The 16,052-nt window shown below is 47.1% G+C and overlaps 1 protein-coding gene across 1 annotated transcript; it reads left to right on the top strand.

Annotated features, from left to right (window-relative positions):
- Positions 1-11,961: 11,961 nt before the first annotated feature.
- On the top strand, positions 11,962-13,896 carry LOC308165704 (homeobox protein Hox-D11a-like; the record flags this gene model as incomplete). Its single annotated transcript, XM_080539853.1, has 2 exons — positions 11,962-12,595; positions 13,670-13,896. 2 exons carry the CDS (start codon positions 11,962-11,964, stop codon positions 13,894-13,896), a joined length of 861 nt encoding a protein of 286 aa, XP_080395979.1.
- Between the last annotated feature and the right edge of the window lie 2,156 nt (positions 13,897-16,052).

Raw genomic sequence — 16,052 nt, 5'->3', positions numbered from 1 at the left:
TCCTCTGTTAGTGTAAATATGATTCCTCTGTTAGTGTAAATATGATTCGTCTGTTAGTGTAAATATGATTCCTCTGTTAGTGTAAATATGATGTCTGTTAGTGTAAATATAATTCCTCTGTTAGTGTAAATATGATGTCTGTTAGTGTAAATATAATTCCTCTGTTAGTGTAAATATGATGTCTGTTAGTGTAAATATAATTCCTCTGTTAGTGTAAATATGATGTCTGTTAGTGTAAATATAATTCCTCTGTTAGTGTAAATATGATTCGTCTGTTAGTGTAAATATGATTCGTCTGTTAGTGTAAATATAATTCCTCTGTTAGTGTAAATATAATTCCTCTGTTAGTGTAAATATGATTCGTCTGTTAGTGTAAATATGATTCGTCTGTTAGTGTAAAAAAGATTCGTCTGTTAGTGTAAATATAATTCCTCTGTTAGTGTAAATATATTCCTCTGTTAGTGTAAATATGATTCCTCTGTTAGTGTAAATATGATTCCTCTGTTAGTGTAAATATGATTCCTCTGTTAGTGTAAATATAATTCCTCTGTTAGTGTAAATATAATTCGTCTGTAAGTAAATAAAATAATATAATAAAGAGTCTTGTCTTTTGAAGTCCTGCCCGTGTATAAGTTGTATTTTATGAGTATTTGGTGTATTGTCTTTGTGTTACTCTTATGTGGATTCGCGGCGGCAGCAACATTCTGATCCTAATCAACTCTAAGCCTTCATGGTGTCACCACATAATATGACATTATTAACAGAACAAAGAACAACATACTGGGCCAAGCCTGGACCTTCTGCGGGCGACATTATTACATGATGATAATGATATTATATATATCATTATATTAATCCGCCGTGGAGGTTGTGATGCGGCCTGACCAGCCGCCCATGTGACGTCATGTCGCCTCTGGGTTTCCGTTGACACCGGAAGGTCGTATCATCACGCGACAACAACAGCATGATACACAATCTGACACAGAATTGTCACAGCCCGAGGGGTAGGCCTAACCCTGACCCTGCACAGCCCGAGGGGTAGGCCTAACCCTGACCCTGCACAGCCCGAGGGGTAGGCCTAACCCTGACCCTGCACAGCCCGAGGGGTAGGCCTAACCCTGACCCTGCACAGCCCGAGGGGTAGGCCTAACCCTGACCCTGCACAGCCCGAGGGGTAGGCCTAACCCTGACCCTGCACAGCCCGAGGGGTAGGCCTAACCCTGACCCTGCACAGCCCGAGGCGTCCGGGCGGCTCCGGTGCACAATGCTGTCTACTCACCACTGATCTGCATGGGCTGCTTTGATGTGCTGCTGCGCATGTGCAGTGGCCGTGGACATCACCGTCCGACTATTGGCTGTTTCAGCACAACAACATTACAACATGCATGCTCCATCATGTGAAACAGCTTGGTGACAGCGTGATGAGCCTCAACTGAACATGCCAGCAGGGACGACGGTTAAATATGCCGGTTACATCTCATATAGACGGGCCTAGGGGTGTGTCTGTACGTGAGACAGGCCCAAGGATGTGTCTGTACGTGAGACAGGCCCAAGGATGTGTCTGTACCGTGAGACAGGCCCAAGGATATGTCTGTACCGTGAGACAGGCCCATGGATGTGTCTGTACCGTGAGACAGGCCCAAGGATGTGTCTGCACCGTGAGACAGGCCCAAGGATGTGTCTGTACCGTGAGACAGGCCCAAGGATGTGTCTGCACCGTGAGACAGGCCCAAGGATGTGTCTGTACCGTGAGACAGGCCCAAGGGTGTGTCTGTACCGTGAGACAGGCCCAAGGGTGTGTCTGTACCGTGAGACAGGCCCAAGGATGTGTCTGCACCATGAGACAGGCCCAAGGATGTGTCTGTACCGTGAGACAGGCCCAAGGATGTGTCTGCACCGTGAGACAGGCCCAAGGATGTGTCTGTACCGTGAGACAGGCCCAAGGGTGTGTCTGTACCGTGAGACAGGCCCAAGGATATGTCTGCACCGTGAGACAGGCCCAAGGATGTGTCTGTACCGTGAGACAGGCCCAAGGATATGTCTGTACCGTGAGACAGGCCCAAGGATGTGTCTGCACCGTGAGACAGGCCCAAGGATGTGTCTGTACCGTGAGACAGGCCCAAGGATGTGTCTGTACCGTGAGACAGGCCCAAGGATGTGTCTGTACCGTGAGACAGGCCCAAGGATGTGTCTGTACCGTGAGACAGGCCCAAGGATGTGTCTGTACCGTGAGACAGGCCCAAGGATGTGTCTGTACCGTGAGACAGGCCCAAGGATGTGTCTGCACCGTGAGACAGGCCCAAGGATATGTCTGCACCGTGAGACAGGCCCAAGGGTGTGTCTGTACCGTGAGACAGGCCCAAGGATGTGTCTGTACCGTGAGACAGGCCCAAGGGTGTGTCTGTACCGTGAGACAGGCCCAAGGATATGTCTGCACCGTGAGACAGGCCCAAGGATGTGTCTGTACCGTGAGACAGGCCCAAGGATGTGTCTGTGCCGTGAGACAGGCCCAAGGATGTGTCTGTGCCGTGAGACAGGCCCAAGGATGTGTCTGTGCCGTGAGACAGGCCCAAGGATGTGTCTGTACCGTGAGACAGGCCCAAGGGTGTGTCTGTACCGTGAGACAGGCCCAAGGATGTGTCTGTACCGTGAGACAGGCCCAAGGATGTGTCTGTGCCGTGAGACAGGCCCAAGGATGTGTCTGCACCGTGAGACAGGCCCAAGGATATGTCTGTACCGTGAGACAGGCCCAAGGATGTGTCTGTGCCGTGAGACAGGCCCAAGGATGTGTCTGTGCCGTGAGACAGGCCCAAGGATGTGTCTGTGCCGTGAGACAGGCCCAAGGATGTGTCTGCACCGTGAGACAGGCCCAAGGATGTGTCTGCACCGTGAGACAGGCCCAAGGATGTGTCTGTGCCGTGAGACAGGCCCAAGGATGTGTCTGCACCGTGAGACAGGCCCAAGGATATGTCTGCACCGTGAGACAGGCCCAAGGATGTGTCTGCACCGTGAGACAGGCCCAAGGATGTGTCTGTGCCGTGAGACAGGCCCAAGGATGTGTCTGCACCGTGAGACAGGCCCAAGGATATGTCTGTACCGTGAGACAGGCCCAAGGATGTGTCTGCACCGTGAGACAGGCCCAAGGATGTGTCTGTACCGTGAGACAGGCCCAAGGATGTGTCTGTACCGTGAGACAGGCCCAAGGATGTGTCTGCACCGTGAGACAGGCCCAAGGATATGTCTGCACCGTGAGACAGGCCCAAGGGTGTGTCTGTACCGTGAGACAGGCCCAAGGGTGTGTCTGTACCGTGAGACAGGCCCAAGGATGTGTCTGTACCGTGAGACAGGCCCAAGGATGTGTCTGTGCCGTGAGACAGGCCCAAGGGTGTGTCTGCACCGTGAGACAGGCCCAAGGATATGTCTGCACCGTGAGACAGGCCCAAGGATGTGTCTGTACCGTGAGACAGGCCCAAGGATGTGTCTGTGCCGTGAGACAGGCCCAAGGATGTGTCTGTGCCGTGAGACAGGCCCAAGGATGTGTCTGCACCGTGAGACAGGCCCAAGGGTGTGTCTGTACCGTGAGACAGGCCCAAGGGTGTGTCTGTACCGTGAGACAGGCCCAAGGATATGTCTGTACCGTGAGACAGGCCCAAGGATATGTCTGCACCGTGAGACAGGCCCAAGGATGTGTCTGTACCGTGAGACAGGCCCAAGGATGTGTCTGTGCCGTGAGACAGGCCCAAGGATGTGTCTGTGCCGTGAGACAGGCCCAAGGATGTGTCTGTGCCGTGAGACAGGCCCAAGGATGTGTCTGCGCCGTGAGACAGGCCCAAGGATGTGTCTGCACCGTGAGACAGGCCCAAGGATATGTCTGCACCGTGAGACAGGCCCAAGGATGTGTCTGCACCGTGAGACAGGCCCAAGGATGTGTCTGCACCGTGAGACAGGCCCAAGGATGTGTCTGCACCGTGAGACAGGCCCAGCCTAATTGTTAAGGTTCTACATGGGCTTGCACCTCCTCCACTGAGTCAGTTTATAACTCAGAAGGATAGTAATAGCAGGGCAACAAGGGCGAGACTAGAGGAGACTGTGATGTACCATTTACACGTAGTAAGTTTGGGGAAACAGTCTTCTCAGTCAGAACTTCTTCCTACTGATCTAAGACAGTGCAATAGCTTTCTAACTTTTAAACTTAAACTTAAGGGGTGGCTTAAACTAAACCAAATGTGTGATCATGAGTAATCATACTCGTTTCAGGCACTGCTCGTAAACACTGTTTTTAATTATATTCGTCACTCTGTCATGTATCTGTGTATTATCTCGTTTTGTACTGTATTGCAACGTTGCGTCATTTTGCTGTGCCTGCTTATCTTGTATTGTCTTGTAGTGTGTTGCCTGTTGTGTCGCTTTGTTGTGCTTGCTGATGTTTTCAATGACACTACACCATTCATTTTGTAATAGCCAGATGGAAACTAGCTCATGAGCTAACTCTGGCGCATTTACACTGATGTGGAAACTGATTTGTTGATTAATGTGCACTGCCCTGGTAAATAAATAAAATAATAAAATAAATAGACATGCCCATATAGACAGGCCCATATAGACAGGCCCATATAGGGCCATGTAGCATCGGGGGACCGTGACCTCCACCGTGGCCGGTCCCCGTGAACACCAGACAGACAGACGACGGGCTTCTCTGCCTCCGCGGCGGCGTCCCTCTGTTTACAAAATTGTGCACGAATTAGCCTAATCATTTATTTTATTTTTTTCATTTCCGTCTGTCTAAATGAACGTGGTATTTTGTATGTTGTAACCTAGGATATTTAATCTAGTCTAAGTCTTAGTTGCCTCATAGGCTACGCTAATTACTGAACGTTGTATAAAAATGTTACATAATAGGCTAATCATTTTGTATTTTATTGAGCGGTTTTTGTAAACATTAATTAGGACTGTTATATTAGGTTCATTATATTACAAATAACAACGTAACTACAAACATCATATGTGGCTAACATGTTACTCGATAGGCAAATTAGCTATACGCATTGGAGTCATTTTGATTGTATCGAATCTTTACAGAAATGTGCCACTTCCAAGAAAATTAAAATATTGTTTTATTGTTGCGCAATAAACTCATTACATCTCTAAAGTGAATCAATTGAGTTTACATGTTTAAATGTGTATTTGTATATGTGTATGAATACATGTATATGTGTATGTTGGTTAAAGACAGAATGTTGAGAGCGTCAACCTTGAGTGAAGTCCACGCATGACAGCGCAGCGCAGTGAAGACAGGAAGGAGACGGAGGTTAGCCTCACCCTGCAGCCTTTCATCTCTACAACAACAACTCTGAACATCATGGCAGAGCTAGCCTGCTGGTGGGAAAGGCCATATGCGTATACACACACACACACACACACACACACACACACACACACATTCAGTTTGCTTTAGATACGGTTATGAGATTTAAATTGTTACACATTTACGGTTATGACATGTATAATTGATGGCAGCTGCTAGACTGAAAAAATCAGGTATCGTGCTGAGGCACAAATATGTACATTTCAAGCCTGCAAACTGCGACACTTCAAATGAATGTGCAATAACACTATGTGCAATATGACAACCCTAGTCGTCTATCTGTACAGTATAGTATAGTGGATAGTGTACATAGCCTTTATTTATGTAAACCAGCTCCTTCCCTTCTTGTGTTTTTGTTTTGTTTTTTTCTTTCCTAACACCAGGGGAGCCACCCCTCCTAAATGTCGTTGTTTGGTACCTGTACTATAGCAATGACAAAATAAAGACCATTCACCATTCACCATTCACCATTCACCATTCATTCACCATTCATTCACCATTCATTCACCATTCATGTATGTTTTAGTGTTTCACACTTTTCCATTGTGTAAAAATATTCAAGATGAATTCGTCCTTTTTCCTCTGAAGAGCATATATATGGATCAGGTTGAAGTCTGACTCACGTGAGCCACATGCATAATCAATATCTTGATATCTCTAAAACATTAGAATTTACAGGATAATCTGTACGTTATTTACAGGATAACGGGTGTAGTTTATTTACAGGATAATAGGTTATTTACAGGATAATGTGTAGGAAACTTGAGGTTATTTAATGCAAAGTTGTGTATGAATGGACCGATGTGATATGAAGGCCTTCTGACGATGTCCCACTGTGCAGTTTGACTCTTAACCAGCGGCTTTTATTACAACTAACTGCAGCAATTCACAAGTCTCATATTGGCATTAATAGTCCCATATTGGCATTTATAGTCTCATATTGGCATTAATAGTCCCATGTTGGCATTAATAGTCTCATATTGGCATTAAGAGTCAGAATTCTTCGTTTTTACGCACGAGATTTCCAGGAGATAAACAACACTGATTGGCCAGTGAAAGGCTGATAGAGATTGTGTTTGATGATTTTGTTAATTCCTAAGTTAGACCTGATCTTTGTTAATATGAACACTGGTGAGAATACGGTTATCGTTTTACTTGTTAAATCAACCGACCTTGATACTTCTATTATATTATTATTATTATATTATTATTATATTATTATTATATTATTATAGTATTATTATATTATTATATTCGTATATTATTATATTCGTATATTATTCTATTATTCTATTATTATTATATTATTATATTATTATATTGTCCCACCGAGCCGCGTGACCTGAGCACGCGCCTGCTTCCCTCGGGCCATAGCAACGTTAAGGTCAAGTTAATCAGAATGAATGTAGACATTTACATATAGGCCTGATTATATATTAATGTAGCCTATATAAATACACTATTTAATTAAAAGGCATTCGTGTTAAAGGCGAGGGGAAGGGTTTTATACAGAAGTATCTCGTCGCTGTTAGCAGACAGCCCCTCCAAACCTTAACGAACATTCTAAATTCTGACCTAATATATATAATATATAGGCTAGGCCTAGCGAACATGCAGTATGGTGTACTTTGGTGACCCGTGTTGAAATCAAAAGGGAACAGGCCGACATGATTCAGTGTCCGTTATCGGATTATCTGTTTAACGCATTAGAGCGCTTTAATGTTGTTTTTGTGTTGTGTGTGTGTGTGTGTGTGTGTGTGTGTGTGTGTGTGTGTGTGTGTGTGTGTGTGTGTGTGTGCGTACGTGCGTGTATAAATTAGGGCTTTAAATAGTCTTTTTTATATTAAGACTGTTTATTTGACAGAAACCGCGGTAGATTAGTTAGAATGTCATCCTCAAGCAGAACCAAGTCCCCGTCCTGTCCCCAGCCGCCTGCTGTCGCTCTCTGCGGTACACACACGCACGCACACACACACACACACACACACACACACACACACGCACACACGCACACACACACACACACACGCACACACGCACACACACACACACACACACACACACACACACACACACACACACACACAGAGACATGCCACTATTGTACCCGTGTTCCGCTGTGACATGACTTGGCCCTCCGCCTCCAGCCGGACGTCCTGTGTGTGTCTGGCCACAGTAATAAAGTCCTGATGCGTCTCTGGGTGCTGGCGGGGACAGGACGGGACACCCGGGACACCCAGGCGACAGAGAGGAGACGTTCAAAGCCAGGAGACTTTGTTTTGGACTTGGCAGTGTGGCGGAGGAATTAACGGGACATCACGCGACAGCACGACCCCGGGGGTCTGGACTGGGCTGTTCCGTTCGTTCGGTCCGGAGAGAAGACAAGGTAGGGTAAGGTAGAGACGGAGGTTATTGTTGAACGCGTTGCGTAACTTGTTACTCGACGTGGAGGATTGTGTCACCAGACTAGGAGTTGTGATTGTCTCCGTTCATTGTGTTCACGGACACGGAGACCTGACCTCCTCCTGCTGCCTTCCACTCTCTCTCTGTTTCTGTCTGTCTCCTTCTTTCTTTCAATTACATGTCTTTCTGTCTTTCTGTCTTTCTGTCTTTCTATCTTTCTATCTGTCTATTTCCGTCCTTTGTTTTTCGGTCACGATCAGGACATTTGAGCGGGCCGTCGTTTTGATTGATTGATTGAAAACTTTATTAGAAGATTTGCAGCAGTAGGTACATGAAAGTACATATTACATACAAGGTCAACTAACAGGATAAAAACCCAAGAAAGCCACTGGCTTATTTCAATTGGGGTCCTTGATTCTCAATTCATCGTTACATGTAAGACAGACAAAAAAGCTAGTACTATCTACAAGATAATACAGACAAATAACTATTACTATCTACAAGATAAACACACATCCATCATGGGAAGAACAATACAACAATCGTTTGTCTGAATGAATGAATACTGGGGGTTTCACTCCTATTGATCACAATGTAATCAGAGATGTACAGATAGGCCTAGGTATCTGATATTATGTACAGATATCTGATATTATGTACAGATATCTGATATTATGTACAGATAGGTATCTGATATTATGTACAGGTATCTGATATTATGTACAGATAGATATCTGATATTATGTACAGATAGGTATCTGATATTATGTACAGATAGATATCTGATATTATGTACAGATAGATATCTGATATTATGTACAGATATCTGATATTATGTACAGATATCTGATATTATGTACAGATAGATATCTGATATTATGTACAGATAGATATCTGATATTATGTACAGATAGGTATCTGATATTATGTACAGATAGGTATCTGATATTATGTACAGATATCTGATATTATGTACAGATAGATATCTGATATTATGTACAGACATCTGATATTATGTACAGATAGGTATCTGATATTATGTACAGATAGATATCTGATATTATGTACAGATAGATATCTGATATTATGTACAGACATCTGATATTATGTACAGATAGATATCTGATATTATGTACAGATAGATATCTGATATTATGTACAGACATCTGATATTATGTACAGATATCTGATATTATGTACAGATAGATATCTGATATTATGTACAGATAGATATCTGATATTATGTACAGATAGATATCTGATATTATGTACAGATAGATATCTGATATTATGTACAGACAGATATCTGATATTATGTACAGATAGATATCTGATATTATGTACAGATAGATATCTGATATTATGTACAGATAGATATCTGATATTATGTACAGAAAGATATCTGATATTATGTACAGACAGATATCTGATATTATGTACAGACAGATATCTGATATTATGTATAGACAGATATCTGATATTATGTACAGACAGATATCTGATATTATGTACAGATATCTGATATTATGTACAGATAGGTATCTGATATTATGTATAGACAGATATCTGATATTATGTACAGACAGATATCTGATATTATGTACAGTGAACTAAAGTTTTTATTATTAAGGTGAACTAAAGTTTATTTTGGAACTTCAGACGTTTGTACATGTTGTGTAGTTGTTGTTGTTGTTGTTGTTGTTGTTGTTGTTGTTGTTGTTGTTGTTGTTGTGTTGTTGTTGTTGTTGTTGTTGTGTAGCCCGAGGCTGGGGGTGGTGGAGGCTGGGGGAGGTGGAGGCTGGGGGTGGTGGAGGCTGGGGGGGTGGAGGCTGGGGGGGTGGAGGCTGGGGGAGGTGGAGGCTGGGGGAGGTGGAGGATGTGGAGGCTGGGGGAGGTGGAGGCTGGTGGAGGTGGAGGCTGGGGGAGGTGGAGGCTGGTGGAGGTGGAGGCTGGGGGAGGCTGGTGGAGGTGGAGGCTGGGGGAGGTGGAGGATGTCTCTGGGGGTGGTGGAGGCTGGGGGAGGTGGAGGATGGGGGTGGTGGAGGCTGGGGGAGGTGGAGGAGGTGGAGGAGGTGGAGGCTGGGGGAGGTGGAGGCTGGGGGAGGTGGAGGCTGGGGGAGGTGGAGGCTGGGGGAGGTGGAGGCTGGTGGAGGTGGAGGCTGGGGGAGGTGGAGGCTGGAGGAGGTGGAGGCTGGAGGAGGTGGAGGCTGGGGGAGGTGGAGGCTGGGGGAGGTGGAGGCTGGTGGAGGTGGAGGCTGGGGGAGGTGGAGGCTGGGGGAGGTGGAGGCTGGTGGAGGTGGAGGCTGGGGGAGGTGGAGGCTGGAGGAGGTGGAGGCTGGAGGAGGTGGAGGCTGGGGGAGGTGGAGGCTGGGGGAGGTGGAGGCTGGGGGAGGTGGAGGCTGGGGGAGGTGGAGGCTGGGGGAGGTGGAGGATGTGGAGGCTGGGGTAGGTGGAGGCTGGGGGAGGTGGAGGATGTGGAGGCTGGGGGAGGTGGAGGCTGGGGGAGGTGGAGGCTGGGGGAGGTGGAGGCTGGGGGAGGTGGAGGCTGGGGGAGGTGGAGGCTGGGGGAGGTGGAGGCTGGGGGAGGTGGAGGCTGGGGGAGGTGGAGGCTGGGGGAGGTGGAGGAGGTGGAGGAGGTGGAGGAGGTGGAGGAGGTGGAGGCTGGGGGAGGTGGAGGAGGTGGAGGCTGGGGGAGGTGGAGGCTGGGGGAGGTGGAGGATGTCTCTGCGGGTGGTGGAGGAGGTGGAGGAGGTGGAGGAGGTGGAGGAGGTGGAGGCTGCGGGAGGTGGAGGAGGTGGAGGCTGGGGGAGGTGGAGGCTGGGGGAGGTGGAGGATGTCTCTGGGGGTGGTGGAGGAGGTGGAGGAGGTGGAGGCTGGGGGAGGTGGAGGAGGTGGAGGCTGGGGGAGGTGGAGGCTGGGGGAGGTGGAGTAGGTGGAGGCTGGGGGAGGTGGAGGCTGGGGGAGGTGGAGGAGGTGGAGGCTGGGGGAGGTGGAGGCTGGGGGAGGTGGAGGCTGGGGGAGGTGGAGGAGGTGGAGGCTGGGGGAGGTGGAGGCTGGGGGAGGTGGAGGAGGTGGAGGCTGGGGGAGGTGGAGGCTGGGGGAGGTGGAGGAGGTGGAGGCTGGGGGAGGTGGAGGCTGGGGGAGGTGGAGGAGGTGGAGGCTGGGGGAGGTGGAGGCTGGGGGAGGTGGAGGAGGTGGAGGCTGGGGGAGGTGGAGGCTGGGGGAGGTGGAGGCTGGGGGAGGTGGAGGCTGGGGGAGGTGGAGGAGGTGGAGGCTGGGGGAGGTGGAGGCTGGGGGAGGTGGAGGATGTCTCTGGGGGTGGTGGAGGATGTGGAGGCTGGGGGTGGTGGAGGATGTGGAGGCTGGGGGTGGGGGAGGAGGTGGAGGATGGGGGAGGTGGAGGTGGAGGCTGGGGCTGGGGGTCTCTGGCTGAATAAAGCCCAACTCCACACTGCTCGTGACTGTCCTTGTACGCGGTGACGCAGGATGGGAGACATGTTATGTCCAATAGCTACTAACATTTTAGATTAATTTAGCCTTTATGTGTTGACCTATGACTTTCGTTCGGTTAACTAAATGAATGAAAAAAATGAACTTCAGAGCTATTCTTAAAATCAGATTTAGTTCGGATCTCGTCGTTGCTAACAGGTTAGGGTTAGGGTGTGATCTCCGGAGCCTGTCGGCACAGCTGCCGAGACACGGATGAATTGATAGTCGGTCAGCGTCCAGAAATAGACGTGCAAACTTAGCAAAACGATCTGTTCTGTAACTGTTCTTAATCTGATCACAGCAGACTTGGGTTAGAGTCAGCCAGGCCCTCTCCTGCATGCACGGCTCAGGGATTGTTTACTAAAGCCTCAATTCGTGGAAAGGAAAAATGTTGAGACTTATACTGGAGGTCTCGCCAGCAGCCAACCAATGAAGTGACTCGCTGCTCTGCTCTGTCGAGCGGATTTCTCCCAGCAGATACATCTTAATGACCGGCGGTGATATTGATGCATGGTGATTTCTATAGCGAGATCACATGACACAATTACCTCGGAAGAATCGATCAAGATGAATCGCACGTCGTCAGCTTACGTTTCCAGTGTCCCCCCCTCGCCCTGCCCGGCCGCGTCCACACCGCCCTGCGCGCGCTGACAGACGGAGACATGACGGAGTACGAGGAGCGCGCGGGCGGCGCGTCCAGCAGCATGTACATGCCCGGGTGTACCACGTACTACCTCTCGGCCTCGGACTTCTCCTCCGTGTCGCCGTTCCTGCCCCATCAGAGCGGCGGGCAGGTGGGCTTCCCCGGGCAGGTGGGCTTCCCCTACTCGTCCAACATCGCGCCGGGGGTCCAGCCGCGCGAGGCGGCGTTCCGGGAGTACGGGCTCGAGCACCCGAGCAAATGGCACTACCGGGGGAACTACGGGTCGTATTACCCGGCGGACGAGCTCATGCACCGGGACCGTTTACCTGCAACAGGAGGACGCACGGAAATGCTTTTCAAAAACGACTCGTGCGTCTCGTTCCCCCGTCCCGGGGGGGGCGCGGGGGCCGGCGGGGGGGCCGCGGGGGTCTGCCCCGGGATGGGGGGTCGCAGCGGGGTTCTCCCGCACGGGTTCGACCAGTTCTTTGAGGGTTCTTCTTCTTCCTCGAGCGCCGAGAGAACGTCGCACCACTCCAAAGTCCACTCCGGTCTCACCAGAGACGAGTCCAGCAAAGAACTGTCCTCCACGTCCACGGACACCTCCTCCTCCGCGCACGGGCGGCGAGACAAACCGGAGAATAAAGACGACGACTCGCCCTCGTCGAGCTGCCCGGAGGAGAGGAACAGCGGCACGGGTAGGTACAGGCTGGGTACAGGGGGCTGGGGTACAGGGGTACAGGCTGGGTACAGGCTGGGTACAGGGGTACAGGCTGGGTACAGGCTGGGTACAGGGGTACAGGGTGGGTACAGGCTGGGTACAGGCTGGGTACAGGGGGCTGGAGTAGCCTACAGGGTGGGTGAGGGTACACGTGCATTACTAGTGACTGTGTTTTTATGTGTCCCTTTATAAGCATGCAAACGTGTTTTATATACCCTTTAAGAAGTGCGTCGGTGCTGTTAAAATATTTACGATATAGTTACGATACAGGGAGACTGTTTTGTTGGACGTCAGGGACAGTTCGCCTCTAGTGTTCTGGGTTTTACCATTTTACCAAGATTTCGATCATTTTATACAATTAAATATGTACATAGACATAAAGTCAGTAAAACGAGAAACTCCTAATTATATCGCACAATACACAAATACACCAATACACTAATACACCAATACACCAATACTATACACTAATACACAAATACACCAATACAATACACCAATACTATACACTAATACACGTGCACGCTTAGGTTCTGTATAGCACCTATTGACAGTTTAGTTTAGATCCATTCTTTTTTAGCAAGCTTTAAGAATGAACAATTAATTCTTATAGCCTAAACATTTAAAGGAAGAGAGAGACAGCGAGAGAGAGAGAGAGAGAGAGAGAGAGAGAGAGAGAGAGAGAGTGTGTGTGTGTGTGTGTGTGTGTGTGTGTGTGTGTGTGTGTGTGTGTGTGTGTGTAATACTGCACTGTTTATAATACTGACTGTTTATAATACTGACTGTTTATAATACTGACTGTTTATAATACTGACTGTTTATAATACTGACTGTTTATAATACTGACTGTTTATAATACTGACTGACTGTTTATAATACTGACTGTTTATAATACTGACTGTTTATAATACTGACTGTTTATAATACTGACTGTTTATAATACTGACTGACTGTTTATAATACTGACTGTTTATAATACTGACTGTTTATAATACTGACTGTTTATAATACTGACTGTTTATAATACTGAACTGTGTGTGTTCGCCCTCAGACAAGTCCAGGAAGAAGCGATGCCCCTACACCAAATACCAAATCCGAGAACTTGAACGAGAGTTCTTCTTCAACGTGTACATCAACAGGGAGAAGCGGCTGCAGCTGGCCCGGGCGCTGAGCCTCTCCGACCGGCAGGTCAAGATCTGGTTCCAGAACAGGAGGATGAAAGAGAAGAAGCTGAACCGAGACCGGCTCCAGTACTTCACCGGGAATCCGTTATTCTGACTGTTTTGATTCTGAACGGATTGTCAGAGCAGATCCCGGCCGGGGATGTTTACACAGTGACTGTCAGAAACACTAACAGCGACATGCAGACAGAATAATCCCTTCGAAAAGGACATTGCAATAATTGTCTGCGAATTTCAGTAAACTATGCAACACTTGCGGATATGACCTGCTTCTGTGTGTTTATACCTCAAGAACTACGGACTCACCTCCTATTTAATGTCATAGTTAGTTAGCTCGTGACGTTAGAATTATACGGTTCTATCTCCATTTTTGTCAAAATTGAGTTTTTTACATAACCTGATCCATTAGGTGTTTATTAATGTGTGGTGTTATTTTTTTTAAATGTTGACATTTTTGGACGGAGATAGAACCTTATCATTCTAAACGGAGATAGAACCTTATCATTCTAAACGGAGATAGAACCTTATCATTCTAAACGGAGATAGAACCTTATCATTCTAAACGGAGATAGAACCTTATCATTCTAAACGGAGATAGAACCTTATCATTCTAAACTCACGAGTTGTTAGTAGTTCCTTTGTAAGGCCTGATATTATCTTGACAATCTAAACTCTCAGTGTATATGGTATATATGAGAGTATATATATATACTATATATAGTGTATATATATATATATATATACTCTCAGTGTATATGGCTTCATTGTTGTTAAATATATCACGTTATTTATTTCGTTGTTTTTGACTTATACTTAAAGCGCAATAATGCAAAGAGAAAGGTCATTTGGTTACAGTATTAATATGTAATTTCACGTATGGACTATCTATTAATTGTTTTCGTGGTCGCATGTGTATATGGGGCGTTTTAATAAAATCTAAACGTTTCAATGTTGAAATAGACAAGTGAAATAGACTAGTTCATCAGTGGTTTAATTGTCTGTGTGTCCTCGTGCACTAACCCTGTGTGAGACGGCTGCTGCTGACACGTGCGTGCGGGAGAATAGAAGAACGCATTTGCTAAAAGAGAAAGTCTGATTGTAACCAAATGTCATCAATCATTTCTATTCATGTTTTTATTTTTATTTGTAATTATTTCAGACGTCATTTCAGTTAACAATAAAAAATAATAACTTTTATTTGTAGGCTATAGCACTTTTCCTGCAAACGTTGCAGCTCAAAGTGCTCCAAACATTATATAATCTTCATTTAATTATTTAGTAATTTAAAGGCAATATTAAAAAGAGTCTTGACTAAAGCCCCAGTCGCCTTCTGTGACGTCACCAGTCACCAGACATTCGTGCTAATAGTAAATATTAAATAGTAAATATTCATGTCAACATCCTGTTGACTAGATGTTGCAACAGAAAGTAAACACAGGTGTCCCACGAGCCGCATTCAGCCTGCAGGCAGGCGGGTTTGCCCACTGTTCTCCGTCTCGTATCCAGATGTCCTTTAGGATACAACCGCTCCTTCAAAAGGTCTAAATGAGCCTTTATATGTCCTGTATAGTCGGCTCTGAGTCCAAGGCTGTTTACTAAACCTTGAACCGTCTAGACAGTCCTCTAAATGCGGCTGTAAAATGTCTAAATTGGGGCTATTCGGTCCGTCTGGTTTCTCCAAATGCGCCTTTACGCGCAAAGGAAACAAAACAGGGGTGTTTCCATTCCTGCCGTTGTAGAGTACAATCTCTAAGCAGCGGGCCGACCAACATATAACCAACATAAATACTTTGTTACAATTAAAACTTCCCAGCGTTGCCAGCTCCTCCATGCGCCTCTCTCAGCGCTGTGTTGGTGCTAAGGAGCCCACAGCCTCTCTAAAACAACATTATACTATCGTTAAACTATAGTTTTTATTCTATAGAGCTGTAGGATATTTTTCAGAAATTGTCATTGAACTTCCATAATGTCAAGGCTATCACCTTTCACCTCCTAGGTAGAAGCAGAAAGCTCCGAGTTTAAACTAAAGACGCCCCTCGTAGACATATCTGCACTGCAGCAGAGACATTCCAACATGGCGACCCCCCCCGGGACCCTCCTCGTGCAGCATGCGTCTGGGGAGATTTATCGTCCCGTCCCACGGTGGAATTTGTATATTTCATTTCCAGAGATGATCTGGTGAAACCCGTAGTACCGGGTAATGTTCTCGTGTTAGTCCACATCCACGCAGGGAGAATGACCGGCCGGCCACGA

The sequence above is a fragment of the Nansenia antarctica genome, assembly GCF_963989245.1.
Source record: "Nansenia antarctica genome assembly, chromosome: 9".
Taxonomy (NCBI): Eukaryota; Metazoa; Chordata; class Actinopteri; order Argentiniformes; family Microstomatidae; genus Nansenia; species Nansenia antarctica.
The sequence above is the reverse complement of the archived record's forward strand: the minus strand, read 5'-3'. Positions and strand labels throughout refer to the sequence as shown.